At 40.1% G+C, this 27083-nt stretch overlaps 1 protein-coding gene across 3 annotated transcripts in view; it reads right to left on the bottom strand.

The window, feature by feature from the left end:
• Positions 1-8604: 8604 nt before the first annotated feature.
• Positions 8605-27083, bottom strand: part of kcnh4b (potassium voltage-gated channel, subfamily H (eag-related), member 4b) — a 34596-nt gene continuing 16117 nt past the window's right edge. For all 3 annotated transcript variants that reach the window (XM_034860015.1, XM_034860016.1, XM_034860017.1), the window contains 12 exons: positions 22753-22993; positions 21559-21716; positions 21010-21211; positions 19907-20101; positions 19205-19404; positions 18662-18911; positions 18356-18570; positions 14574-14612; positions 13313-13689; positions 12049-12140; positions 11078-11154; positions 8605-10091 (listed from right to left, as the gene is read on the bottom strand). In XM_034860015.1, the coding sequence (XP_034715906.1) occupies positions 9063-10091; positions 11078-11154; positions 12049-12140; positions 13313-13689; positions 14574-14612; positions 18356-18570; positions 18662-18911; positions 19205-19404; positions 19907-20101; positions 21010-21211; positions 21559-21716; positions 22753-22993 (3075 nt within the window). In that variant the 3' untranslated portion in view covers positions 8605-9062. The remainder of the gene's footprint in view (positions 10092-11077; positions 11155-12048; positions 12141-13312; positions 13690-14573; positions 14613-18355; positions 18571-18661; positions 18912-19204; positions 19405-19906; positions 20102-21009; positions 21212-21558; positions 21717-22752; positions 22994-27083) is intronic.

Genomic DNA, 27083 nt, shown 5'->3' with positions numbered 1-27083 from the left:
TGAACATTTCCTCGAGCCTCCACACCAACATGTCAAGGCTTCACCTGGAAAAAGACAGAAAAAATCATATTGAGCCATAGTATGCAAACAATAATATTAACTTACAGCAAGTATTATTAATGAGCTGCAGATTCCTTGTGGCTGGTTTTGAGGTTTGTGTTTCCCGTACATGAACTCACCCTGGCTGACAACCAGCAACAGCAGAAGAGCAAGCATCACAGTCTTCATATTTTCACTTGTCTGTACACCAATGTCTGTTTGAATAAAACATAGATGTAAAAGTGTTGAGAAATTAAATATTACATTTAGCTGAGAGCACTTTAATCATGCACACATGAAAAAACTTAGCCCTCATGTTGTCCTTGGGTCAAGTTGACCCATTTTCCTGTATCAATTTTGTTTTAACTACCCAAAATAACATGATTGATTCCACACAACACTCTTTGGCAAGTACAAATCTCTGTTTTCATAAATGTTGGGGTGTCTTATTCAATTTTATAGAATTTGGAGAGAAAAAATTTAAGTGGTTTTGAAATAGTACGGAGTAAATGTTGACATATTCCAGTCTGTGATTATCCATCAACATACATTCCTTTTATTTTAGTCTAAATAATTCCTAATTTCTGCTTTTCTAACTCCAACATTAGCCAGTATTTGCTAAAAAAACAGGTTTATTGACCATAAATTCCAAAATAACTGTAACACTAAAGTTAATTAGTTAGTGTTACGCAGTGGTAAATGTCAAAAGAGGGACAAACATAGAAAAAAAGTGTTGAAAAAAGGGACAAAAACTTAAGAAAGTTCAAATATCAATTAAAAAGCATCATCAAAGTGTTGGTTTTCAATTTTGATGGGAAGACAACACAAGGGTAAAATATACCTTACCTGGTGAATTGTCCCTGTGGAGTGTTGACACCTCAGATGGTTTCTTTCAGGCTGAAAGCTCCCTTTTGTGTGGACTTGTTGCATAATCTATGGAAATCCAGTGTAACATTAACCTTAAAATTGTCAGTGTCAGCTGGTATTTTACTCACACACACATTGACTTATCAAGGCCAGACGTGGATCCTGGAAACCCAAAATGACTCCACTAATTAACCCGGAGTAACTACAAATATTTTATTATAATTATCAATATCATTATTATTATTAATATTATTTTTACCTTTACTGGTGTCTTCATACAGGTGAAACCCTGCCATGTAGAGGGCTGTATGTAATGTTAAAATAGACCCATCATTTTGTTCTAATAACAACTGATACAACAAAAGTGAGAAAAGATCATAATATAATCAGATATAATAAAGGTTTAGGTTGAAGGTTCATTATTGATGGTAGAAAATGTTTGACCACAGATTCTCGGAAATTTTCCAAGAGGTGTGGCAAAAAGACCCTGAACGTTTCCTGTAAGTGGACCTGTACTCGTTGCGGAAAAAAGTAACACTGTTATTCCCTTCACTGATGAGGTGCGACAAAAAAAATTCCAAGAAGCTGTTTTGTAAAAAAAAAAAAAAAAAAAAAAAAGTTGTGAGAAAATCAGACAGCACATTGTTATAATTAAATGTCAGAGCACTTTTATAATCCACGTATAAAAAGAAGACACAAGATATCTCCCCTGGACAAATGTCCTACAGGAGCATTGATACCCTGTCAGCTTTTTTTATCCAGTCTTGTAATTGTGTGAAAGTTGTTCTCTTTGTTAGCTTTCCTTTGTTGACTGAATCTTATGCTATTGGACAGCCTGATTGTTTCTCTCTTAAATGGTGCCACATTTGTGAGGCAAGGCAGCTTTATTTGTATAGCACATTTCAGCAACAGGGCAATTCAAAGTGCTGCATGTAAACATTAAAGAGCAGTTAAAAACTAAAATTTAAAACAGACAACATATGAGAATAACGTTAAAGTGCAGTATTGGAAATTAACATTATTTAAAGAAAGGCAGCATGAAAAAGAAAGGTCTTCAGCCTTGATTATCTTTCCAATCTGAGTTTTCTCTGGTTTTGGGCCTCTGGTAGCCCCAGGCACTGACAAACATGTACATGTGCTGTATTTATATAGCACTTTTCTTGTCTTAACGACTACTCAAAGCACTTTTACATCATACAGGATACATTCAGCCAAATCAAACACATTCATACACTGTGGCCGAGGCTGCCGTACAAGGTGCCACCTGCTCATCAGATAAACACTCACACACATTCACACTCCAATGCGCAGCACTGGAGGCAACTCGGGGTTCAGTGTCTTGCCCTCCTTTGACATGGACTGCAGGGCCAAGGGATCGAACCACCAACCTTCCGATTGGCAGGCAACCGCTCTACCACTGAGCCACAGCCGCCCCATAACATTGAAGGCAATCTCAAAGCAGCGAGATATCAAGATGGGATTCTGCAACCAATGGTAATCCCATGTTGCCACACTCTGGGTAACTATGTCATCCAAGATGAAAATGCTCGCCCCCACAGGGCAGAGTTTATCGGCAACTACTTCCAGAATTTGGGAGTGGAGAGGACGGAATGGCCTGTCAGAAGTTCTGACCTCAAACCCATTGAACACTTGTAGGATCAGCTTGGGCGTGATTTTTGTGCCAGAGTGACCAACACAACCACGTTGGCTGACTTGTGACAAATGCTGGTTGAAGAATGGCATGGCATCCCACAGCAGTGTGTGACCAGGCTGGTGACCAGCATGAGGAGGAGGTGCCAGGCTGTTGTGACTATGTATGATTCTTCCACACGCTAGTGACGCTCCTGTTTGTCAAATGAAAAAATTGTGCCAAAGTGTCTTGTTACTTAAGCCATCAATAACCCAATCTACCAAAAAACACAAAGAAAAGCTGTTTTGACATCGTCAGAGAAGATTTGGCAAATTTTTCACGGGCGCAACCCAATTACTCGGCTATGCTGTTCATCCCACAAATGCATGTTCCTTACAAAGTGGCACCATTTAAAGATTATTTTATTTTCCACCTTCATTTTGACATGACAGCTAGGTGAGAAAGGAGAGAGAGAGGGGGAAGACATGCTTGTCACATATCAGATTCAAATCCTGGACCTCTGCGTCGAGACATAAACCTCTCAGTATATGTGCGCCTGCACCATTTATAAAGGAAATAATCACGCTTTTCAATAGTATACGATTCATTGCAAAGAAGCATTGTTACAACAAAGCAACAACCTACTAAACAGAAATGTCTTTGCCTTTTGTGCATAGTTTACTTTTTATACTGTTATAAATGTTGTTTTTTTTAAATCATAAATCAATGTATTTATTTGCTGCTTGGACTATTTACCATACTGTATATTTTGCAATGCAATGCCACTGTCAGTAAACTGTTAATTGTAAAAGAAGAAAGGGAAACCCCTTTTTATTGCTTATCATGAGCACAGTGTCACTACTTAATGAAGTGAAATCTACTGCACCAACACAGTTAAATACACAGTATGGGTTTCTTTTTTTCCTTTTGTAGTCTTTCTTGTATCTCTTCCACCACACGGTGGTGCAATGTGATAGAGAAAGAAGAACTATGGCCTTCACAGTTTTTTCAAGAGCAGATGGAGGTATTCCTGTGTGAATGTCCTCAGTAAAACTGTCTAATTAAGGTAAAAATGCCACATAAAATAATGACAAATTTGTCATGTGTCCCGTCCTAACAGCTGCAACAGAGCTAACAGGAGAGTCAGGGAGATGTCATCACGTACAGTCACACAAGTTGCAATTGATCTTTATTATGACTATGCAAAAGTACACAACACATGCACATTTATTGACCTCATTCAGTCACTGGAAGATGTGTTGTGTAAGATTCATCAATCACTGACACAGGTCAGTCTTGCAGAATGTGCAAGATGCTACACCAGGATAATTCAGTTTCCTGCAGGCACTTTCAGTGTAGCAACCCCAGAAGTTGTTTTGGTTCATGGCTATGAAAACATGTAAAAAAACAGGATTTGTTATTAGACAACGTCTACAAGTTTTTAAAGAAAGTAATCACTCTGAACTGGTATGTATTTCTGTCCCTATTGTTTTAAACTGAACAGTACACTGAAAGAACGGCCTATACTTACGGTATTGAGCATATCTGACACTGGCGCAGACGTCGCTTAAGCCAGTGCAGACCTCAGTGCGGCCTGAACATTTCCTCGAGCCTCCACACCAACATGTCAAGGCTTCACCTGGAAAAAGACAGAAAAAATCATATTGAGCCATTGTATGCAAACAATAATATTAACTTACAGCAGGTATTATTAATGAGCTGCAGATTCCTTGTGGCTGGTTTTGAGGTTTTTTGTTTCCCGTACATGAACTCACCCTGGCTGACAACCAGCAACAGCAGAAGAGCAAGCATCACAGTCTTCATATTTTCCTGTGTCTGTACACCAATGTCTGTTTGAATAAAGCAAAGATGGAAAAGTGTTGAGAAATTAAATATTACATTTTGAAAAAAACTTAAAGATATCTTACCTGGTGAATTGTCCCTGTGGAGTGTAGATACCTCAGATGGTTTCTGTCAGGCTGCAAGCTTCCTTTTATGTGACTTTGTTGCATAATCGATGGGAATCCAGTGTAACATTAACGCTAAAATTGTCAGCTGGGATTTTACTCACAAACACAGTGACTTCTCAAGGCCATGTGGATCCTGGAAAAAAAAACAAAAGACTCCACTATGACACCAGGGAAAACTAAAAATATTATATTATTATTATTATTATTATTATTATTACCTTTACTGGTGTCTTCATACAGGTGAAACACTACCATACAGGTGAAACCCTGCCATGTGGAGGGCTGTGAAAAATGTTAAAATAGACCCATCATTCTGTTATAATAACAACTGATACAACAAAAGTGAGAAAAGATCTTCCGATGTAATAAAGGTTCAGGTTGAAGGTTCATATTGATGTTAGAAAATGTTTGACAACAGATTTCTGGACATTTTCCAATAAGTGTGGTCAAAGCTCCTGAACATTTCCAGTAAGTGGATCTGTAAGATGTTTTTGTTGACATGTGTTTTTGGCATTCCTGCAAATTGGCAATCATTTTGGGAGTCAGAGAGATATAGGAAGGGTGATTAGAGAGAAGTGACGACGTGCAGCAATGGACCCTTGTCTGGACTAGAAACAATACAAACCCCAATTCCAATGAAGTTGGGATGTTGTCTAAAATCTAAATGAAAACAGAATACAAGGATTTGCAAATATTTTTCAACCTATATTCTATATACCATGAATGTTCAAACTGGAAAACTTATATATCATATAATATAATATACTTGCAAATATGCATTCATATTGAATGTGATGCTTGCAAAAAGCTGGGACTGGAGCAACAAAAGACTGGGTAATCAGAGGAATGCCCAAAAAACACCTGTCAGGAACAGATGGAAAGGTTTATTGGAAACAGTCGAGTGTCATGATTATGCTGAAAAGGCTCAGTCGTTCACATTTAATCGAGGTTCATCAACAACTGCGTGAGCAAATAGTCCGACAGTTTAAGACCAACGTTTCTAAACATACAACTGCAAGGAATTTAGGAATTTTTAATAATCTACAGTCCATAAAATCATCAAAAGATTCAGAGCTTCATCTGTCTAATTCATTAATTCTCTGTAGAAAAAAACACCAGGAGAGCAAGAATCACAGTCTTCATGTTTTACTGTAAGACAACTAATGACAATGTTCTTTTCAACATTGTTCACTTTTGAAATAAGTAAATGACTCACCTGTAATGTTACTCTGAGTAATGCAGCTGCTCAAACACAGTGTGATTTGAAGGCACAGTATGATAATGATAATGTTGACGTGTTTCCCCACTTTTTTCCCCACGATTTTCAACATATCAGCTCTTTCACTTACTCATCATGGCACTTTCTGTCACTTGCTGTTCCTGGTTTCTGACAGAAAGCTGTGTTTTGTTGACATAACCTGTTGCATCAGAGCCAATGGACATAAACAAACTTTGAACCGCGTGTGTGAAAAAAAACAGCTTGAATGAAATGTACATTAAAATATAGATATAAAGCTTGAACATTCCTCTGTTTTTAGCAGGAATGATTGTGCTGAACTGCTGACGAAAGATACTGTACGTTCACTTATATAATAGGATTGAGAGTCAGGACGGATCAGCCCAAAGAAAAAAAACAGGATGAACCAAAAGCGTTTTACCAAAAACTCATTGAATTCACTAATGAGACAAAATAACAGCTGCAAATCCTCTTTTTGGAAAAAGCCAACTGGGGACGTTCTGTGTTGCACACTTCTCACCAGAGATTTTATTTCATTTGTGGACAATTTCTTCTGTTAAATGAAAATAACACCAATCATCCCTTTAACGCCCTGCCTTTCTACGAGACAATACACTTTATTGTCCCTGTAGGGACATTTGTCTTGCCTCAAATGCTCCACACATTACATATTGTCTTCATCTAGCAGCCTCCATAGTAGTAATACTAAATAATAACCAACATATACAACTAGAGACCATCTTGCAATGGGATCACACCAGCCGCGATGTGAAATAGGGCCAGGGGCGTAAAATTGGGGGGCCAAGGCCCCTTCCCTACTTTCTACCCTTTTACTACCAGCACCCTTGCTCAGACCACACCCATTTTCAAACTCGGCCTTCATTCTGATCTCAACTACACATCTATACATTTTTGTGACTGTGTCTTCCACGGTTGCTACACTATTGCTGTGACAAAATCTGGCCACAGACAGAACTGTAAACACCTGTCAAAGTGGTTGTTCCCGCTACAGTAGGTGTCTCCAGGACTACAATAGCAGCGTAGCTGTTGCGGCAGGTAAAAAGACACATCACACACAACCACATCACACAACCACTAATTACACACATTGCAGAGCCCCTTGCATCATGCTATGGAGCTATTGCACAACCCCTGGAGCCTCAAGCAACACTATTTAAAGTTAGGTAGGCACAAATGAGTTCCTAAATACAGTTGAGTTTACATTAGGGTACTCTATATTGTCTGCCAGAGGATAAGAGCTCATACTCAGCGTGGAGAATATGACGATCAGACAATATTCTCTGTACTTGCCTGAGAACAGACTCCAGCTGTATTGACTGGAGGTACTAGTGTCCATTCCTCCCCATAACCTCCGTGGCTGTCTGTACCAGACAAAGAATCTTAGATTTTAACTCTACAGATTGCTATACAGTATCATGATACCACAGCCTAATAGATATAATAAACATACACCCCGAGTCTGTGTAAAAAGTATAACTTGTGCTGTAACAAGAACACAACATGGGCAATCCAGCAAAAGGGGTTGTCCAAGTGTCCTTAGTTTTTTCTCATTTAAAATGAGATGGTTGGCATCACACCAGTGCACACAACTCTCCATTTCAGGGAAATAAGCTGAAAGACCGGTCTTAACATTTTTTTTTAATGTGGCTCCTAAGGCGGCTGTTTACTCGTTTGTGTATAATGTGTTTGTGGGAAACCTGTGCTGATTGATCTGTTCTGAAAAGGCATTGTTAATCCTGACATAATGGATTTGAATAGTCACAAAGGAGAAGTACAACTTTATTTTAAAAAGAATTGACACTCATCTGTTTCAATTTTGGTATTAGCAGATAGGGTTGAAGTGTTTTAAAAACAGAGCTAAATTCAACAAATAGCAGGCCTGCATAGGCCTTGGAGTCTTCCAAGTGCTTAATAAACAATCTTACGACATAACCGAATGTATGCAACGATACAACAACCTGTCACACATACAGTTAATGTAAAAATAACCTTGATCTCTCTGTCAAATAACAGTGACGTGCCTGAATTCCAACTGAAGAAAGTTTAGAGCATTGCGTCAGTTAATTACTATTCCATCTCCTCACGCTCCAGCGCTAACACAAATATCTGAACATCTGCATTTGTTACTGAGCTTTAATCAGAGTTGGAAGATAGATGAGATAGTTTTCTGAGTGACCTGAGATGTTTTATTCAAACAAAACAATTGGTGCGATTAAATGTGACAACATAGTAAATGACACTTTCATACATTTTTGCACACTTTATTGTGTCAACCAAAAAGAACAATTGAATGAATAAAGTATAAGTATCTAGTCTGGCTATCACCAGACCAAGCTCAATCTTTAGGGCAAAACCAAATTACCAGCAGATTGCGCTGGGTTTACCTTTTTTTTAAACCATATTTTGTAAATAAATGATTTACAAAATATGGTATTTGATAAATGATATTTAAGTTAAATTTATATGCAGCTATGTCGTGTTTATAGAATTATATATCCTTGAGAAAGGAATTGTAAAGCTTTCATACCTTTGTTTTGTAAAGAGCAATTAAACCTATTTCACAGCGCTATATTTAATGTCGGAGTGGTGAGGTAAAAAATGTATTTGAATCTCATGAAGGGTCTTAAGGAGAGCTTCAAACTGGAGATGTTCACTGGAATTATAATTGAAATCATATATGATGTACTGCTTAGTGGACTTTGGATATTAGATATTCGTATAGTCCAAGAACTCACAAATAACAAAAGCTGAAAAACATTTTAAAAACAATTACCAATCTACACCGTGTGATGCAAATACTCTGTTCACATTTAAGTAACAAGTGTGTCATTTCTGTTCCCCCGCATATTAAAACAACCAACCACTCTGACCTGTCTGCCTTACAAATACAGTTTCCATGTACACAATCAACAGGTTGTCATGTAGAATGCTTACACATTAATTTGGAAACCTTTTCCTTAGGAAAAAGAATTAACAACTTTACCATGCAAGGAGGTAACAGATATTATCAACACCAAATTGCTCTGAGGATGTTGGAAAAAATATACAGTATATTCTGGAACTCTTCTTTTTTAAAGACACACGTCAGTAAATCCAAGATAATGCACGAAATACATGCTTTTGCATAGAAATGGAGTAAACTGTGTGGGATGACGAATAGGAATTAAGAAGGGGCACTATAGCGCACACACTGACAATCTCCAGCAGGGTCTCTCTTTAAACACTGTAAGACGTTGCATGTCAACAACTCTATTTTTTCCACTTGCAGAAAAGTCAGTGATTGTGCCCCTGAAACTGTTTAATCTATGAGGTCCAGACACCACGAGTGCTCTGTGCTCTGAGTCTGGGCACCAATGCTGGACCTTTGTGATGACTCGCTCTCACTGTCCCTCCTCTCCATAGACCCCCCGTTCCCCAGGAGGCACTCCAGACTCGTGTGTGCTATGGCAGATGGGTCGCCCAGTGGAATGTTGGGCTCGACAGCATCTGATTGAAGTGCACCTGATTCCAGCGAGGATCTAAGAGGGTTGCCTGGCAATGTAGGAGGAGAGGCAGACGCAGGATAGATTGAGGGGTTTGAGTCCTCGATTTGGAAGTTAGATGTGTCCTGGATCAAATTATGAGATGTTGGAGCGGACATCAGAACACAATGGGAGGCTTGTGATAGGGCAGGCAGAGATGGGGGGTAAGAATTGGGTGGCAAGTCCAGCAGGCTGTGTGTCGACGAGTAGGACGAGTATTCATCACTATCACTGGGGGGCTGCAGGCACAAAGTGGGCTGGGACTGGCTGATGGTGTTCACGCTAGAACTGAGAGGCCTGTTGCCAGAGTCTTTATGCCCAGCATGAGGTGCGAGGCCTGCACTTCCACCCTGGAAGCCTGGGCTGATGCTAAGAAGAGACGGGCTGGTCCACAGATGTGTGGTCATGCTCCCAGCGTTGTGACACAACAGGTCTAAACTGGATGCAGAGTTGACAGAGCGGGGCGGACAGGAGTTAACCGGTGGACTACAGGATTGAGGCCGTTGGTGGCTCTCTGTTTGGGTTTCAGGAGATCCACTGTAGCTCCAGTAGCCAGCGGGTTGGTCATTTTGGTAGCTGTGTCCTTCTCGGCTCCCCAGATCGTTATAGAGGTGGCAGGCTGAAGCTAGGTTGAAGGGCATGTCGGTGTTAGCGGCTGTGGGAGGCCCGGACACCATTTGGATGCCACAGGGGCACGAGGGGAGGGAGGCTTTGTAGTGATGCAGAGACAAGTGAGCCTGGAGGAGATGCATCATGTGGTGCAAGCTCTTGGTGAGCTCGGATACTTCCTGGTTTAATGTGCCCATCTGGGTAGAGAGTGCACACAGTTTAGGCGAGAAAATCAAAAGACTTGGAGCATATTCTATTATTAAACTGAGCAAATGTCTGCAGCTTCAAAAAATCTGCCCAATTACGTCCAGCACAGATTAACAGATTAATCAGCATCTATTTTGAGGTTTAGTATTGGATTCATGCCCCGATAAAATCTTCTAATGGCCTCATAAAAGAAGACCTTTTTTTTTAATCCCTCCATGACGTAAGAATGGCTTCTAACGCAGTAGTGGAATCCAGTGGGACACAGACTAAGGTAACTGACGCAAATAGGGAAGAAAGTAGACAGAAGACTGGAAACAAGAGAGCAAAACAAAACAGGAAAAGAGGCCAGAGAAAGGCTACAAGTAGGGCTAGGTTGTCATATAATGTTTTTTTTCTACCGACTGTTGAGTCAGCACTCCTGCACTGCAGAGGTACCCTGCTGATAAATTAATATTGACTTCAGACACCACCTACCTGGGCCCATCTGGATCCTCTCGCTGCATCTGCTTTCGTGTTTTTAGTGCACTATAGGCCTCTGTGGCATGGCCTAAGCGTTTTTTTCCCCCTTACATTACTTTTATACTTTAAGTAGTTTTGAAACCAGTACTTTTACACTTTTACTTGAGTAAAAAGCTTGATTTTATACTTTGAACATAGTATCTATCCTTCTACCTGAGTTTTGAATGTGAATACTTTGACACCTCTGTTCTGCACTGAAGATGAATTGTAGTGAATTCATTTCTGCAGACTGAAAGAGGAAGTCATATTTTAATGTTGAAATAGCACGCAGGTTGTGTTTTCTAATCAATAAATAATTAATGCTTTCTGTATTTCATATTCAGTGTCTCCAAAATACTTAACAGACAGAAGGCAGACGGGAAGATGAGAGATACAGAACAAAGTTGATTCGGACCTGTGAAGCTACATTATTTTTGGTCCAATCAATTTTAATTTGGGATAAGGGGCTGTACATTACCTTTTGGTTGAGTTGACTGATGCTCTGGTTGACGTCTTCCGTCTCCAGCAGCTGAGTTACATTCGCTTGTGTGGAGACTGAAGAAATGAGCAGAAGAATATAGTAAGTGGCTGACTTACAACACAACCACAAAGAGAATTCATCAATATTAATACGAAAAAAAACAACATGTGTGACTCCAGAGGACAACAATTTACATAAACAGTATGTGTAAGTATTGCATATATCCACATATACATGAATACATGTACTGTGTGTACAAATTAATGTTATACAATACACTGCGAAAAACATGTTACAGAGCTATTTCATTGGATAGTGTCCATGTTATGTGTATTATCTTTAGAAATAGTTTAAACAAGCTTAGTAGAACGTTTATTGACTGTATGTTGTTGCTGCAGTGTTAGGATCTACAAGATGGAATCTTGTTTAGACTTGAAACATGACCAGCATGTAGCAGCAGTAGACAGACCACGGCAGCAATTTTGTGGAATCTATGAGGCAAAACACTAATATTTAATATTACAAGCAATCCTCTGGGAGGCGCTGTAGCATGGCCAAAACAACCAAAAACAAATCAGGAGCTTTATCTTAAACCACAGTTTTTAAAACCCCTTTTTTTTGTATTTAGGAAGCTGTATTGTACATAGGTTGTGTACTGGTGTGTATGTTGGTTGCCAAAGCCCTTGTTAAACTAAAGTACATTATAAATGAACTGAATGTGATATTCATCGATCATCAGGGTATAAAGCTCAGGTCAGACTATCTGTACACTGCTGTGACCTGTGTTGTCCTTTAACATGTTCTCTGACTCTTTGGACACCTGGCTGTCATTTCATTACGCTGCGCTCTCATATTTCTCCCAGAAGGAGGCAGGGCAGCATTGTTGTATCCACTGTTTGAACTCTGGAGTTTACCTCCAGCCATCTGGCACCCAGGTGACCCTCGCAGCTGGAGGTGGTTTGACTTACCTTGGGTGCTGCCTCCCGTGTTGGCTTTAGGCCCGCTGTGCTCCACGTTGAAGTGGAACGCGTGTCCATTGTCTTCGATGCCATCTACAACCCTGGCAGGGGAGGGGGTGAAGAGGAGGGAAGCTGGAGTTAATGTAACAGTAGAGCTTTTTCAATTATCATTGGAGCCAGCAGACGACCCAAGAAAGTGCCATGAGAGCTGCAGCTGGCAGAGGCCCGTGCAGGTTTAAACATGAGGAGAAGAGCCCAGTCTGGAGGGCAGACACCTGAGCTCTCTGAACCAACATTTACCCATAGCTAGGACTTACTTGATGACTTAGGGATACATTATGAATTCAGATGGTTAGGGCAAGAGGATAAGGTGCTCTGGTGATGAAATGCAGAGACATCTGTTGAAATATGCAATGCAAATACACTCCATTTACATTACGTTGATGATGCAGGTTTATGTGGCATTACTTTAGGCATCTGTTACTGCAACACATCCTACTTACGGTTGACCATCTCAGACGTTCTAAGGCAATCATAGCTAGGGGAAATATATGTGTGTGTATATATATATATATATATATATATATATATATATATATATATATATATATATATATATATACACTGTACATAACGTAACAACGCTGTCTATGACACAGTCAGATTAGACCTCAAGGTAAAAAACCACATGGTAAAGTGGTGCTGTTAATGAGGCAAACCACTGTGAAATAGTGGGGGACACAATTTTTGAATGAAATACACTACAATGTTGCTACTCATTAAAGTTAAAAATTAAACTTTTTTCATTTAATGTAGTGCAAAGAAAAATCAATTCAAAACATCCTTTACATATTAATGCAATCCAATACAACCTTTTTTTCTGCCTTTGTGAAGCTTATTACTTTTTTTGTTGTTGACACTGTGCCAGCTGTTCAAGCTGCCTTACGGTAATCTTGAGACTAAAGTTTGAAGAGTTGTGGTGTTGGACTGCATTAGAAAAGTGTTCCGTTTCCACTATCACATGCTATACAGTATGGTATTGAGGGTAGAAATATAATGAAAGAATCCAACATAACAATAATGTACAGACTCTGTACTCAGATACTGCATCATCAAACTGAATCAAAACACAGTTTGGCGTAAAAATCAACAAGACATTTTAGTTTCTATTATTTCTATATTGTCCAACCATCCACCAAGATCTAAAAAAAACGTTTTTGCTTGTTTGCTGCTTGTGTTAAGAAAATTGAATTTTATGATATTTTATCAATACCTGGGACTGAGATCTGGGGGTCCAGAGCAGGTGACAGTTGGGATAAGCAGCGTTGAAGGTTTCTGCACGGCCCCCAACACTCCCTGAGCTGAAGCTGGGGCAGGGGTGGCTTTATGGGAGCCATGCTCTTTTTTCGACGGTGGCTGAGGTGATGATCTCTGCTCGTGGACGCGGCTGATGATTGGTGAACGACAGTGTCGCAGGGCAGTGAACTCACGCAAATCTTCGCCCAGGAGGTTTCCCAGGGAGGTACGGCGTACAGGGCTGCTGATGTTGGGCAGCACGAGGTTGCGACGGGAGCGGGCAACTGGAGAAAGGTGGAAGGAGTCCTCAGGGTCATTCCCCTTTGTTTCCATGATAGAGGAGAGCCTGGATTCCTGCAAATACAACATGAAGCATTAATAACTGTACACTTACAGTTTCACTAAGTACTGCACTGGTCCTTAAACTGCCTGATTTGTGTTTGAGGATATGAAAACAGATTCGTAAATACTGGAATATTAATTACATGAATACTGAAATATTTAAAAATATCAGAAAAATGCCACAATACACAAATCATTTCATGAGTAATCTGGCACATAACAACTCTTCAATTTAATTTCTTTTAAAAGATAAAGAGCAATTATTGTGACATTTGTATTTAAATGAGATACAGCTGATGATATTTTAATCACATTACTTATATTACTTATTATATTTGCTACAAAGTTGCCACGCCTGCCCAAGTGCTTCTGAGTAAAAACAACTGGTTTTACATAAAATTTAACTTTTAATAGCAGATAAAACAAGCACTGTAAACAGTATTTTAATAATAGAAAATTAAGGCGGCGAGACAAGCATACAGTAGATAGTAAGAAAAGTAGCTCACAAGGTTTCCCATTAGGAGCTACTGACCCAGTTAGCAGGCTAACTCCAGGGACAGAACTCTTTTCTCTATTCCAAATGAGGTTCAACCTGAAGGGGGAAGTCCGGGCACAAACCCTCCAACAGCACTCACTTGCATTACAGTATGCACTATAAAAACACAAAGCTTTGACCTAAAAAAACAGACACACCTGCTAAAAGCCTAGAACTGCAATGCATGACACAAATGCACCTTTGACAACAATTGTGTTGTGGTCTAAACTACTTCGATAGAATTCAGAAACAGGCTTTGTGAATTTATTAAAAAATGTGTATTATTTTCAGGAAGTTGTGTTTGGTGGAAAAAGGAATAATGATGCCCCTGAGAGAAGAAGAAGCCTTCATTTGAACTCACATGATAAAGCCTAGGTGACCGTGAAAACCTGCTGAGGCCCTGCAGAAACAAAAAGAAAGCACCAGGGATTATAAGACACTGCCTCAGGCAAAAAGTATTCATTTTCCCAACTTCATATCCTGTTTATTCAACTTAAAAAAAAAAAAAACATTAAAATGGGTCATCAGAATTAAACACTTAGAAATTAAAAGGTGCCCTGTAGAGTTTTCTTATTAGCAAAAACATAACAAATAATGTTATGTTTACTATCAGTGTTACTCACCAAAAGGGATCCTGTCTATTCTTTATGTCTAACAAATGTGTCCAGCGCACTTTCTTCCTCATTAAACATTTGTAAAGCTGATTTTTTTGTAAGGATTTTAAAATCCAGAATTGTCTTTGTTGGTGCACTGCAGCATACCTTGCTTGTAAAACTACTTCCTGTTGATCAGTAAAAAAAGTGTAACACCACTAGCAACTAGAGGTTAAAAATCTTTATCGGGGATAGGCGCCGATACAGCACCCACGGAAAATAGAGTGCATCCACGTGTGCCAGATTGCCAGGAGGCTGCATTCATTTAAATTAAACATTGCAGTTGGTGCCAAGTGGAGCGTGTCAGTTAAACTCCTCATCTCCAATCCGATCTCTATTTGTGAAAAGTGGTGCTGTCCTGAGTTGAAAGAAAGACTACTTTACTGTCAAGTTAATAGGTGTGTGTCTTTGTGTCGGCCGCTGCCCTTTTTCTAAGGTTCTGAAATGCAATTTTTCTTTGACAAAGACGTGCGCCCGTGAGCACCCACAGAGGAAAACATAAATTGGTACTTATGACACAGGGAGCTTTTTATTTTAAATTGCTCCCAATGTCTTTGCATTTGCTAAAGAATACACTAAATTTAAATTTGATTTCTACTGTTTTATCCACTCAAATTTATTTTCCTTTTTGGATGACAGAGCTTTTGCTACACAAGCTAAAACACATAACCAGTCCATTCTCTACACTCGATTGCAGAGGGATTCCAGCAAAGGTTTGTCTTTCTGCTGGCATGTGGAGACATTGGGACAAAATAGCATAATCACCACCTGGATGGCAAATGGATCTGTGTGTAAATTCTTCCCTCATGTGCTTCTGACAACATGGCTTAATGTGAAAGCCACAGTCTATCGCTCCACCAGTATAGTGCCGGTTATGCTCTTTGATGCAGGAAAACACATTCAGTATAATCCTTCATTGAAACACAATACTGAGTTTACTAAAAGGCGGTATAAGCAAAGAATATAACTCGCCGTGAGACTTTGAATCTATTCAGACAGCGCTGGTATGTGAGGCACAGGGGACAAATCTGTGAGTCTATTCAAGGCAGGAACAAATTCTGTCATAATGAAAACTAACCCCGGAGAAACATGGAATGATTAACTAGCCAACCAGAAAAATTGGTGCCAAATGACATCAATTTATGGGGCACGGATGCCACAAGTGTCCCACATATTTGCAGGGATCTAATTGAGGAAAATATTTTCATTTTTCCCCATCACTCACAAGTGTGCTTTCTTGTGTTTGCACATGCAAAGAACAGATCTACTTACATATTGGTATGCATGTGCACACAAATCAGTAACTATAGAGGATGTTTACATGATGACTCAGGGTCAGATTTCCATGACCTATTGTACTGAAGGAGTGTTTGTGAAATGACACTGTCACCTGCGATAGTTGTGACATTGTTGTCATCTCGTCTCTGTACCTTTTCAGCCCAATCCTGCTTGGTATTTTTATCCCATTCAACATGTCATAAACGTTGCTAGAATTTAAAAAAACAACGTATTTCCATCCCACCACTGGTGGCTGCCTTTATCAACTTTGTTAAACTGTTGTTTTCACATTAGGCTCCAAAGGGGGTTGCATCCCTGTCACTCCTGACCGGTCAGCTTCTTCTTTACACTCCATGACTACTGACTACTTAATTCTCCCTGTGACAACATGGTCATTATAGTCTAACACGTTTGGACTCCCTGGTGGTGGAATGACAGTCCCACTCTGCCAAGGACAGCACAGTCACCCCTTATCTCTCAAAATCACCTCCCTTAAGAGATAAGGCATGGTCCTAGGTATTAGACCAAGTGCTCAAGTTACGAAAGGGGGCATGGTTTAAGCAGAGGGGGTGGGTCAAACCATCAACAACAAAGTAAGAACTCTCTGCTAAGTTCAATGATACCTCATACAAGGGTCTACCTTAAACGATTCAAATGTTAAAGGAAGGGGTGGCGGAGTATTTGGGCAGGGTTAAAGTATAGGGGGCGCCTCAGTAGCACATGTAAACAACACATTACAAGTTTCATGTAAATCAAATGTTTGTCATATAAGGCTGATTCAAGGCTGATCAGTTGAAATCTCTAGAAGAAGTTTGTTAAAATACGACATGTGGAAATGGCCATAATCAAACAAATTTCGAACATTCCAATTAAACGGCGGACTTCCTGTTGGGTTTAGGGTATGGCTCAAATGACCTTTTTTTCCGTCTTGACATGCCTCATATGTGTACCAAGTTCTGTTAGTCTACGTTAAACGTACTGCAGGGGCTCCATTTTTTAAGTTTGTGTAGGGGGCGCTAGCAAGCCATTTTTATGCACATATTCCCCAAACCCTTAAATACGCACATGTTTAACAGACTTGATACAACTGACAATTTTGGTGAGTTTTTGAGTATGTTAAGCCCCTCAAAAAGGCATTTCATTTGCAGGAAAAAAGAAAAACGGAATAATGACTTTAGCTTCAATAGGGCCTTTGCTGCTGTCAGCGCTCGGGCCCTAATAAACTAATGAGCAACAGAACCTTCAGCAATGGGAAAGGCCAGGGGGAGTAAAAAGAATTGCTTGAAGAAAGTTAAAAAAAACTTGAGAATGTCAATAAGGATGAGATTGGGAAAGCCCTTGGGGAGCTTTGTCAGTTTAGTCAGTCACACATCAAAGATATCTAGGCATTCATTTGCTTTGATCGTACGGTTCAACAAAATGCCATGCAAAACAGCCATTGAACTAGGTTGCACACCATTGCAGTATTCAATTTCTGGGTTTCGTGATGCATCTTTACAAACAATATATAACAATGCCTGAAAACATGTGTTACTTGTATAACATCAACAGGTGCATTTTCTCGCCAGATGGAGGATAACCTTGCCTTAAGTAAGGCTTTCATCAATAACTATGAGGGGGAACGGGTCGCACTGAGAGGGGGTCAGTGTCTAGTGTAATGTCATCCTGCTATGCTTTGTGGTGGCAACAGGGAAGCGATACGGCTTCTTGACAGTGCCACCCACACATGGTAATTTGTGTGCCAATCAAGACCCAACAGCCCTTTGGTCGTAGAACAAGTGTCTAGGAGAGTGACAAAGGTACCTCAGGGGGGAACAAATGTGTTGTCTGGCATGTTGTATGGTCTGTTCTGTTTTATTCTGTGTGTGTGTGTGTGTGTTTATTTTTGTTTTCTTCAAGCAGGAAACCAGCATCAGCAGATCAATGTGTAATAAGAGAAATTGTATTTCCTCAGTCCTCATTTGACTAAAACACATTGAAACTAGACTGATTTCTTTAGGTTTGAAAACACTCACTTATGCATCCCTACTACTCACCTTATCTACAAGACATTGGGTGAAGGTTGGTGGAGGTTTAAGCATATTGAACTAAGGTTTTGAGAGTTAGGAATTGGGGAATGAGTTTGAATAGACAGACTCACAATTTAGAATCTAACATCTAACATCTAAACAACACCGGTTTTCTGCGTGTGAGTGTGTCTTTACTGCAGTACCTCGTCCTGGCTGCCCTCACGCAAGTTGTAGGTGAGGTTATTGTGGATGTCAGAGGCGAACATGCTGGCGTACTCAGGGTAGAGATCCAGCACCTCTCTCAGACCACGCACATTGATATACTGGAGGTCACAGTAAGTCAGTGCCTTCACATCAGCATTGGTCTTGATCACCTCGTCTGTTCCAGGCAGGTCCGACCCAATCAGGTCCCCTTTTCCTAAAATCAAAACAATAAATATTCCCTGTCCTGCTCCACTACATGAACACCCGAAAGTGACGCTTTAAAAGGTCCACATCAAAATACATACCTAATATTGCCAACACCATGCAGTCTTTCAGCACCTCCAGGGACCCAGAGCAAACAAAGTAGTTGGCATGCAGAGCATCCCCCTGACGGATGAGGTACTCCCCAGGGACGCAGAAGGACGTTTTTATATGGAGGGAGAGTGAGCGCAGGCAGCCACGACTAGCCCCCTTGAAGACCGGCAGTTGGAGGATGTCCTTATTCAGATGCATGGCAATGTCGGCCTGTAGCTCATCAGGGAAGTCGTGTAGGAGCTGGGCATGTGTGATAGATGTAATGAGGTGTGACACTGTTGCTACTAGCAACAGTGTCACACTGTTCATTAGAGGGGTAACCCCTCTAATGAATTTCATTAGGATGTCAATTGCTGGTGTACAGGCGTTGTGCTGTGATCATAAACAATTACAGCTGCAAAGGGTTGTAAATGGATTGTAGAAAAGAATTCAGTGCTCAAACACCATGTAAACACTGCCCTGAAGTTTCTTAAGGGCAGACAGCACGATGTACAAAAGTATTACATGACAAAAACAATGAAAGGGGCCCTTACCGCATTGGTATCTATACCATTGTTGACAGACCATGTGGTCTGGAAGTACTCCAGCATGCGCTGTTTGATCTGCTTGGGCAGATGGTGGACACAAATGAATTCCTTCAGGTCCTTCATGCGCGTGTGGTAGAGAGAACGCCGTGAATACATACGCTGAATGATGGCCGTCACGTTACCAAAGACTAGGGCGTGCATCAGCGCTGTGTGATGGAAACAAATATAAAGGCTGAATATTTGTATTGCTAGGAAAAAATATAATAATCTAAAATGTTATTCTGAAGGCTTCTTTTTTTTCACCTACTACAATTTGAATGCGTTAAATCTTACTTTTTAGGGTGACTATTTCTTTTCACTTCTTTCAAACATTTTTGCTTCTTTGAAATAAAAATAAAATTTTATATTAACCACCAATCATCTACAATTGTTATTGTGTATTTGCCAACTGATCCAAAGTAATTTACTAGTTTGTTTATATCATTGTTCTGACAAGCAGTCAAAACAATAACTGGATTTTTGCACTAATAATTGCCACCTTAGCTTAAATAAACTGTTTATTGGTATATAAAGATGGCAACAAGCTGCGTTTACAACACAAGCCAAACCAACCCACTTTCTGCTCAAATCTCTTGCCCTGGCATGTCAAGCTAACACGCTATTATGCCAAAATGCCAGAGGGAAAATGTGACCTGGTGTCAGACTTACCGCCGACAAGCATGGTGCAGATGGAGAAGATCTTCTCAGAATCGGTGTTGGCACAGACATTGCCAAAGCCCACACTGGTCAGGCTGCTGAGAGTAAAGTAAAGCGAAGCAAGGTAGCTACTGCGCATTGTCGGGCCGCCTGCTGTGTTATTGATGTAGGGCATCTCCAGACGTCTGCCCAGCTCATTTAGCCAGCCTTGAAAGAGGAGGTAGAGCATGAGCAAACAATGTCCATAGGGTAAGAGTTCATGTAATTGTTATGTCTGTGTGTCTTCTGTCAGCTCTGATTCAGATGGTAGAGCGCGGATGACACTGCAATACCTGATCTAAGAAAGACAAAAATGTATGCTTGAGTCCTTGTGTGTGCCAGAAAGAGATGTCAGGAGGCTGGCATGTTTGTGCAAGACAAGGGCAGAATTAGATTGGTTCTTTCAGGGACATACTGTATAAAAAAACTAAAGTGCTAATATGCAGGTATGACCTAATCTCCCTATAGACTGAATATACTGCCACAAATGTATGCACAATCACATATACAGACACAATTACTAACACAAATACAAACACACACACACATACATTGCAGATAATGGGGTAGATATGGGCCTCCATGTTGTACCATTTTTAAACAGTGACACCAACAAGACATTGCTGCGCTGCCTCCTACCAGTTTTGTTTTCTGTTAGCTTTTGATCTGGTTAAAGACAGTCCTCATTAGAGCATCAGAGTACAGTGTTTGCCAGCATCTCACCACTGAGCAGAGCTAGATATCCCAATAGGTGAGTCATGACTATTTATAGCTGAGTGGGGACACAGCAAAAGTAAAATCTAGTCTTTGGTGTTATTTATTGGAATTTAAACAAGAAAACAACTGACTTAAAGAGCACCTAACTGAACAAGTCTGGATAGCCAGCTCTGTGCTTAAGTTATGAAATGAACACTTTGAGCACAGCGAGGTCAAAGAAAAACTAATGGCAAAAAATATAAAAACAGCTGGAGCAATTCTTGTACTACATTTGTCTGCAACCCTTGCTGGACGAATCACCCAACCTAAATTTCCCGCTTCATCAGCTTCTTCTTCAGCAAGGCCTCAATCAGACTCACCAACTTTCCAGGTTGTATTGCCCATCATCTCATGGCGTCCGATTATGTACCAGATGCACGCCATCCAGTGTGCCAGCACAGCAAACACAGACATTAATATGGTCAGCACCAAGGTGCTGTGCTGGGAGTAGCGATCCAGTTTCTGAAGCAGACGAAATAGGCGCAGCAGGCGTACCGTTTTCAGCAGGTGGACAAGGGATGTCTAGCGACAGAGAAAAGGAGAGAGAAAGTGAATCCTTCTGCCTTGTTATATCTGGAAACACACTTTGACTGTACATACATTGCATTTACACAGCTGAATGTCACAGCTTGGACAAGCTTTGCTCAAACAAAAGTTTTCATCTTGTATAAAATTGACTATTCACAAAGAACGAGTCACAAAGGCAAGCAGGCAGCAACAGTAGCAGCAATGAGGAAAGCAAAGTAGTGTATTTCCAACGGCTATACATTTCAAAATGTATTGTTAGTAATCCATTTGCTGCTTTCATTAGCAGTCACAGAGGGGGGGAACAAAGAGAAGGCTGAACATATTACTTCAGTTGCACTCACCACTGTGACGTTGAAGGCATACAGCAGGTCAAAGGGCAAGGCAGCCAACAGGTCCACAAAGAACCAGCTGGTGGCGTAATGAAGGCAAATAGAGCGCCCCTCATACACCACCTGCCCTGACTTGCTCACATAGGTGGTGCGGAAAGTCAGGATAATGTCTGCAAATACAAAGGTTCAAGTAATTTTTTTTTTCAGTGACTAAATGATGTTGTAGTCATATTCATATTCAATAACCTGGAAGAGGAACATTTGTGTTTGAATGACTGATACAATGATAAACGAATTGTATACAGTGAGGAAAGTTGAAAGTGGGAAAGTTCACAAGAATAGGTTCAATCTCAGTGGTTCAGCTGTGTTTGATATATACTTCAAACCACACTATGATGTTTACAATTCACACTCTCAAGTGTGTAATAGAGAAAGTAGATAATGGGTAGCGTACCCAATTTTAGACATGTACTGTATATCTAAAAAATATAATGAAATATGCAAGCAAATATGAACCAGCTGAAATATGTGACTGTCTTAAGGCAACCATATGAATCAGTGTTTGCCAGACAGATCATCTTCATCTTAGCGTCAGAATTCGGCAGGCATATAACAAGCAGACCTCTGGGTGTGTGGTCTGATGTAGAAAACCGTCATCCGTCATCCAAGCTGTTGATCTTTGCAGAGATGTTCATCAGTCAATACAAATTTCAGTTATAAAAGTTAAAAGAAAGTAAGATAATGACAATGATTTTTTTGCATGCCTTATTTTGGACTGTATATTATGAATATGGCAATCTATCAATTACATGACTTACAAATGAAAACAAACAAAGTCTGGGTATAAAGAGAGAGTAAATGAGCTTGAAAAAACATGCAGCAAAAAGTTTCTCCCTAGCATTGATGGTGTTCTCCCTCTGTGTGCCAAGTTGAGGGACTTGGACATGAACTCCAGACCATCTACACGTAGTGGAGCACAGTGAGGTGCCGCCACATTAATTCCTCTCATGGGTGCTTTTGGAGGTTAACCCGGCATTACCAACTGGGGGGAGTCCCTCCCTTCCTTTTAGAGTTTGAGAATTGATCCTCACATTTAATGGACAGAATTGGCTTGAAACCACAATTTTAAATTTAGTAATTAGTTGAGCCACAGCACGAGAAATTCAGGTAAAATTAGGAGGCTGTGTCTTCTTTTCAAACACTCACCTATAATAAAGAGAATTTCCACTACAATGTCGCTGATGGTAGTGGAGCGTTCAACAACTGCATTTTCATTGTATTCCATGAAGCTGACGTTGTAGGGCACGGTGATAGCCACATAGAAGGTGGCCAGTAGAATGAGCCAGTCCCACAGGGCTTTGGACACGCTGTAGTGGAGCAGAATGAAGCGTGACTTTTGCACTGCTTCCACCTTGTACTCTGGTACTGAAAGCTTGTCACCCATGCTCTGTAAGAGAAGTGCAGAAGTGCAAAAATATCTTGGTAAGAATACATACACACAGTCATATACATGTATTCACACACACACATTCACAGACCAATCCTACTACATTTACAAAACACTCAAAACACATTAGAGAAGCTGCATAAATAATAAACTTCATAACCAGATGGTCATGAGGTGGAGTGCTGTGAAAACAAATAGTAATCAAATTGCCATGCCAAGATTTGCAGTAACAGACAATATAAATGTCAACACCCTCTCCTGTGCTCTGACTACTGATGATTTAGTACGGTAGGCGACTCAAGTGAAACAGATATGGTAATGCTGCTGGTTATCTATTCTTGACAGCCTCTCGAAAAAGACAGTGATAAGCCTGTTAAATGGCCATGCAGTAATAATCCAAAATGACAGATAGGACTGTGGTCAGTGAGGGGTAAACTTACTATCAACAATGATGCCGCCTGATAATCTCATATATTTCTTGGCCTTGGCTTAACTTCATCTTTCCAAATGCCATTAGTGTTTAAGCCTCAGGTGGTGCAGTACAATGGCCATCAGCTGCTTTCATTTTTTTTAAAGTGATGCTTATTCATTCCATTTTTTAATTGGGAAAGTCCATTCGCAGAAAGCATAAATTGCTTTTGCTGATGAGATGGGGGGGATCCATTTGGCACATAATAAGAGTGCAGTTGTCTAAATAGGGCCATGCACTTGGCACATAATAGCCTTAACCATGTTTAGGAGACCTGAGGAGAAGCTATTACCTTCAACAGTGGTGAGAAGGAAACAGAAAGAAGAGATAAATGAGCAGTAATCTATTGGAGAACAATGGGACCACTTCACAAACAGGTGTGGACAAGCAAACAAGAAGGCTGGTCAAGTCTTAACTTGAGATTTCTTTGATAGGGCTCTCTGAAGCTGACTTGGACGGAATAGACTGGCTATTTGAGCAATTAAGTAATAGGAAGACAATATACAACCTTTTCTTGAACTTCAAAAAGAGGAGAAAAACCAGAGAATAATGACACACCCTACTGTACAAATAAAGGCTCGGAATCATCAAATTGTCGAATTTCTCATTCAGTCATAACATTGGAAGCAAAAAAGGTTCAAATTGTTTCTAAAGAAAAACAATTTCAAAACTGTATTGATTTTGGTTGCTAGACACTGAACAATCTCCCATCAAGAGATGAGTGATTCCTCACAGTATCCCTCAGTCAATTGTAACCACGGTGGAAAATCTAACAGAAAGACCATACTGACTGTCACCAACAGCTGTAGACCCTTTAATGATAGTTCAAGCAATGTCAGCAAAAGCTGGAATGTTTTTTTTAATTTTCCTTACAACATAGAGGTCAGTACGTCCATTGGTCCTTTGGCACTCAAGGAGGTCAGCCAAGCACATTCCCATGATTAGAAAAGAAAAGCCCAGCACTGCGGGGGGCACAAGGGACTGCACAGCTACAGCTGGTCTTTGCGCTTCATTAACTCATGCTCTAGCCAAGAGCTTACTGTTCCAACTACATCTCCCACCATGCTTTGGGCGGCAGCACTGATAAAAGCCTGTCCTTTACGGGGAAGAGGCTGTCGCGGCGATTTTATAATCCCACTCTGACATAAGGGAATGAGACAGAAATCTCTTACAATATTGTCAAACTTTTCTTGTTCAGAGCACGGTACACAAGACAAAGATTAGTTTGTAATATGCACACCTATTGAAAGGTGCTCACTCTCTTTATACTTTGGCTTGGTCCAGCCCCTCTGGTCAGGGTGCTTTCTTTCTGTTTGTGTACTGCCATTGTTCTCAAGACAAAGGGTCCGACCAACTAAAGGTAAGAATCTTCTGATGACATTCAGATGGGAAATGGCTTAGTATCTTCAATCAGGTCAAGATTCACTCAGCCAAAGGTGATATTGGTAAATAATTCAGCATGATGAAATACAAGATATGTTAACGTAATTACATACTTATTGTTAAGTGTGATTTCATTACAGCATGATCAAAGAGAATTTCCCTCAGAAGGCTCACACACTTCCCTTAAGCACATTACATATTGCAGAGGATCCTCAGCCTCTAATGTATACCACAAAATACTACATTTTTTCCCAAAAATGCAGTGGGAGTAGAAGACAATAAAAACTGTAATATGACCACAAGCCTGCAAGTCTCAATAGACTGTACTTTGCATAGTACTTATTATGTGATTGTAGGATCAGTACACTTATTATACTTTACAAAATGATCTCCGGTTTCAACGATCCAGTTTTCTCCTTCAAGAAATTGTGTTACAAGAGACAAAACATGTGCTGTCTGAGAGTTTATGCTCGAGTGTGCAGAGGCAAAAACAATGAATAAAAAAAAAGATAACTGAGGGAAACATGTGAGAGCACCAGCCATGCATTTCTCAGTCAGACATATTTAAATCATAACTTCAAAACTGCATCCAGATTCTTAGCCCTTTGACAAGTGAAAAGAGGCAATTGTGGCTCTCCCCGGGGAAGTGCTTTAAATCAAGCCTGAGCTACTTGTCAGTCTGCGTGGTTACAGTAGCTGTAGTGTCACAATGCCAGACCTATCTTGCAGCGCTGTGGAGCAGCTGATACAATCATGGGTTGACAGCATCCAAACTGCCAGATCAGTCAAAACAACAAATCAGTGTTTGTTTTGGTATGGAGCCTTCAGGCAAAGACCTAAGCTGAACATGTTTTTGAGGAGGCGATTTAGTGTGTGGTAGACTATTTAAAACATATGCAACTTCTGCGGTCTCAAAATAGAAATACAATACTTTTTAAATTAGTATACAGATTTTCATTTTTAAATTAAATATCTTTAAATTACTGATACTTAAAATGAGCAGCCTTACACATGATCTTAGGTAAAGTGTTTTGTGCTGGCCAATTAGGTGGAGCACTACCCTTGGTGTCGCACATAGTTCAGAATTTCCAGCAAGGATTCAAATTTTAATGATTTCAACTTTCACCTGGTTGCCGCTGATTTTTCAAGGCACAACCAATTCCCAAAGCAATTATGACATTTATCAGCGCTGCGGTTTGCCTCCCTGCTCTACGCCAATTCAAAGAAAAATGGGACCATGATGTAAACAATTCTCAGCAGTTTTCTGGAACATGTTACACCCAAAATAATAATGAAAATATATAAATATTGCAAACTTTCATCAGTGGGCCATAGGCTCAATCCCCATTGTGTTACCTTCTTCAGCAATAGTGACTAAATAGACATTCATTTAACTGAAAATCTGAGATTACAGCTTTAAAGTAGTTACTTGCCACATCTATGTTTTATGACTGAGCCACAGGAATGTATTTTCATCTAAAGATACATATGTCAATGCGTTTTCCAGCAAAAGAATAGCCCCCCCCTTTCATCCTTGCCTGGCATTGTGATGGGCTACAAATAGCGATCTAGTTAGGGAATAGGTGGTTGGTAGGAGTGGAGGCAGAGGAAGACATTGAGACAGAGAGAGAGAGTGAGAGTGAGAGAGAGTGAGAGAGAGAGAGAGAGAGAGAGAGGGAGAGAGATGGTGTGGCAGACAGAGAATAAGAAGAAAAACTGAATGGGAAAATGTATTAGTATTCAGAGTGGGAGGATGTCAGGGGTAGAAGAAGTATTTTTTCCAACTTAAATGCAGCAAAACCCCAATGAAAAAAATATTGCATGTTAAAGTCCTGCATTTACCATCTCAAAAGTATAATCAGTAAAACATAAATATCAAAAGTACTCATGCAGTACTCATGGCCCTTGTCAGTGTTAATATTACTGATGAATTATTGTGTTTAGCATCTTTATGGTGTAGCTGGAGCTAATTTGAACTTCTATTTAAGTATGTTGCTGGGTCGTTTAATTAAGAACAACTGATCATGGATATTTTAAATTGAAAAACAAAGTAATTTTCCAAAGAATCCAAAGGATTGTGGTGAAGTAATATGTTTTAGAAATTGAAGTTCTTGATTTTAATACAAGTAGGCCTAACGTTACTTTAAAATTGCACTTATACATTAAAATATTGGAGGTTGGGGTGGATGTATTGCTTTAAATTTTCAGCTGGAAAGAAAGAGGAAGCGTTAGAAGGAA

Source organism: Etheostoma cragini, chromosome 21 (genome assembly GCF_013103735.1).
Source record: "Etheostoma cragini isolate CJK2018 chromosome 21, CSU_Ecrag_1.0, whole genome shotgun sequence".
Lineage (NCBI taxonomy): Eukaryota > Metazoa > Chordata > Actinopteri > Perciformes > Percidae > Etheostoma > Etheostoma cragini.
The sequence above is the reverse complement of the archived record's forward strand: the minus strand, read 5'-3'. Positions and strand labels throughout refer to the sequence as shown.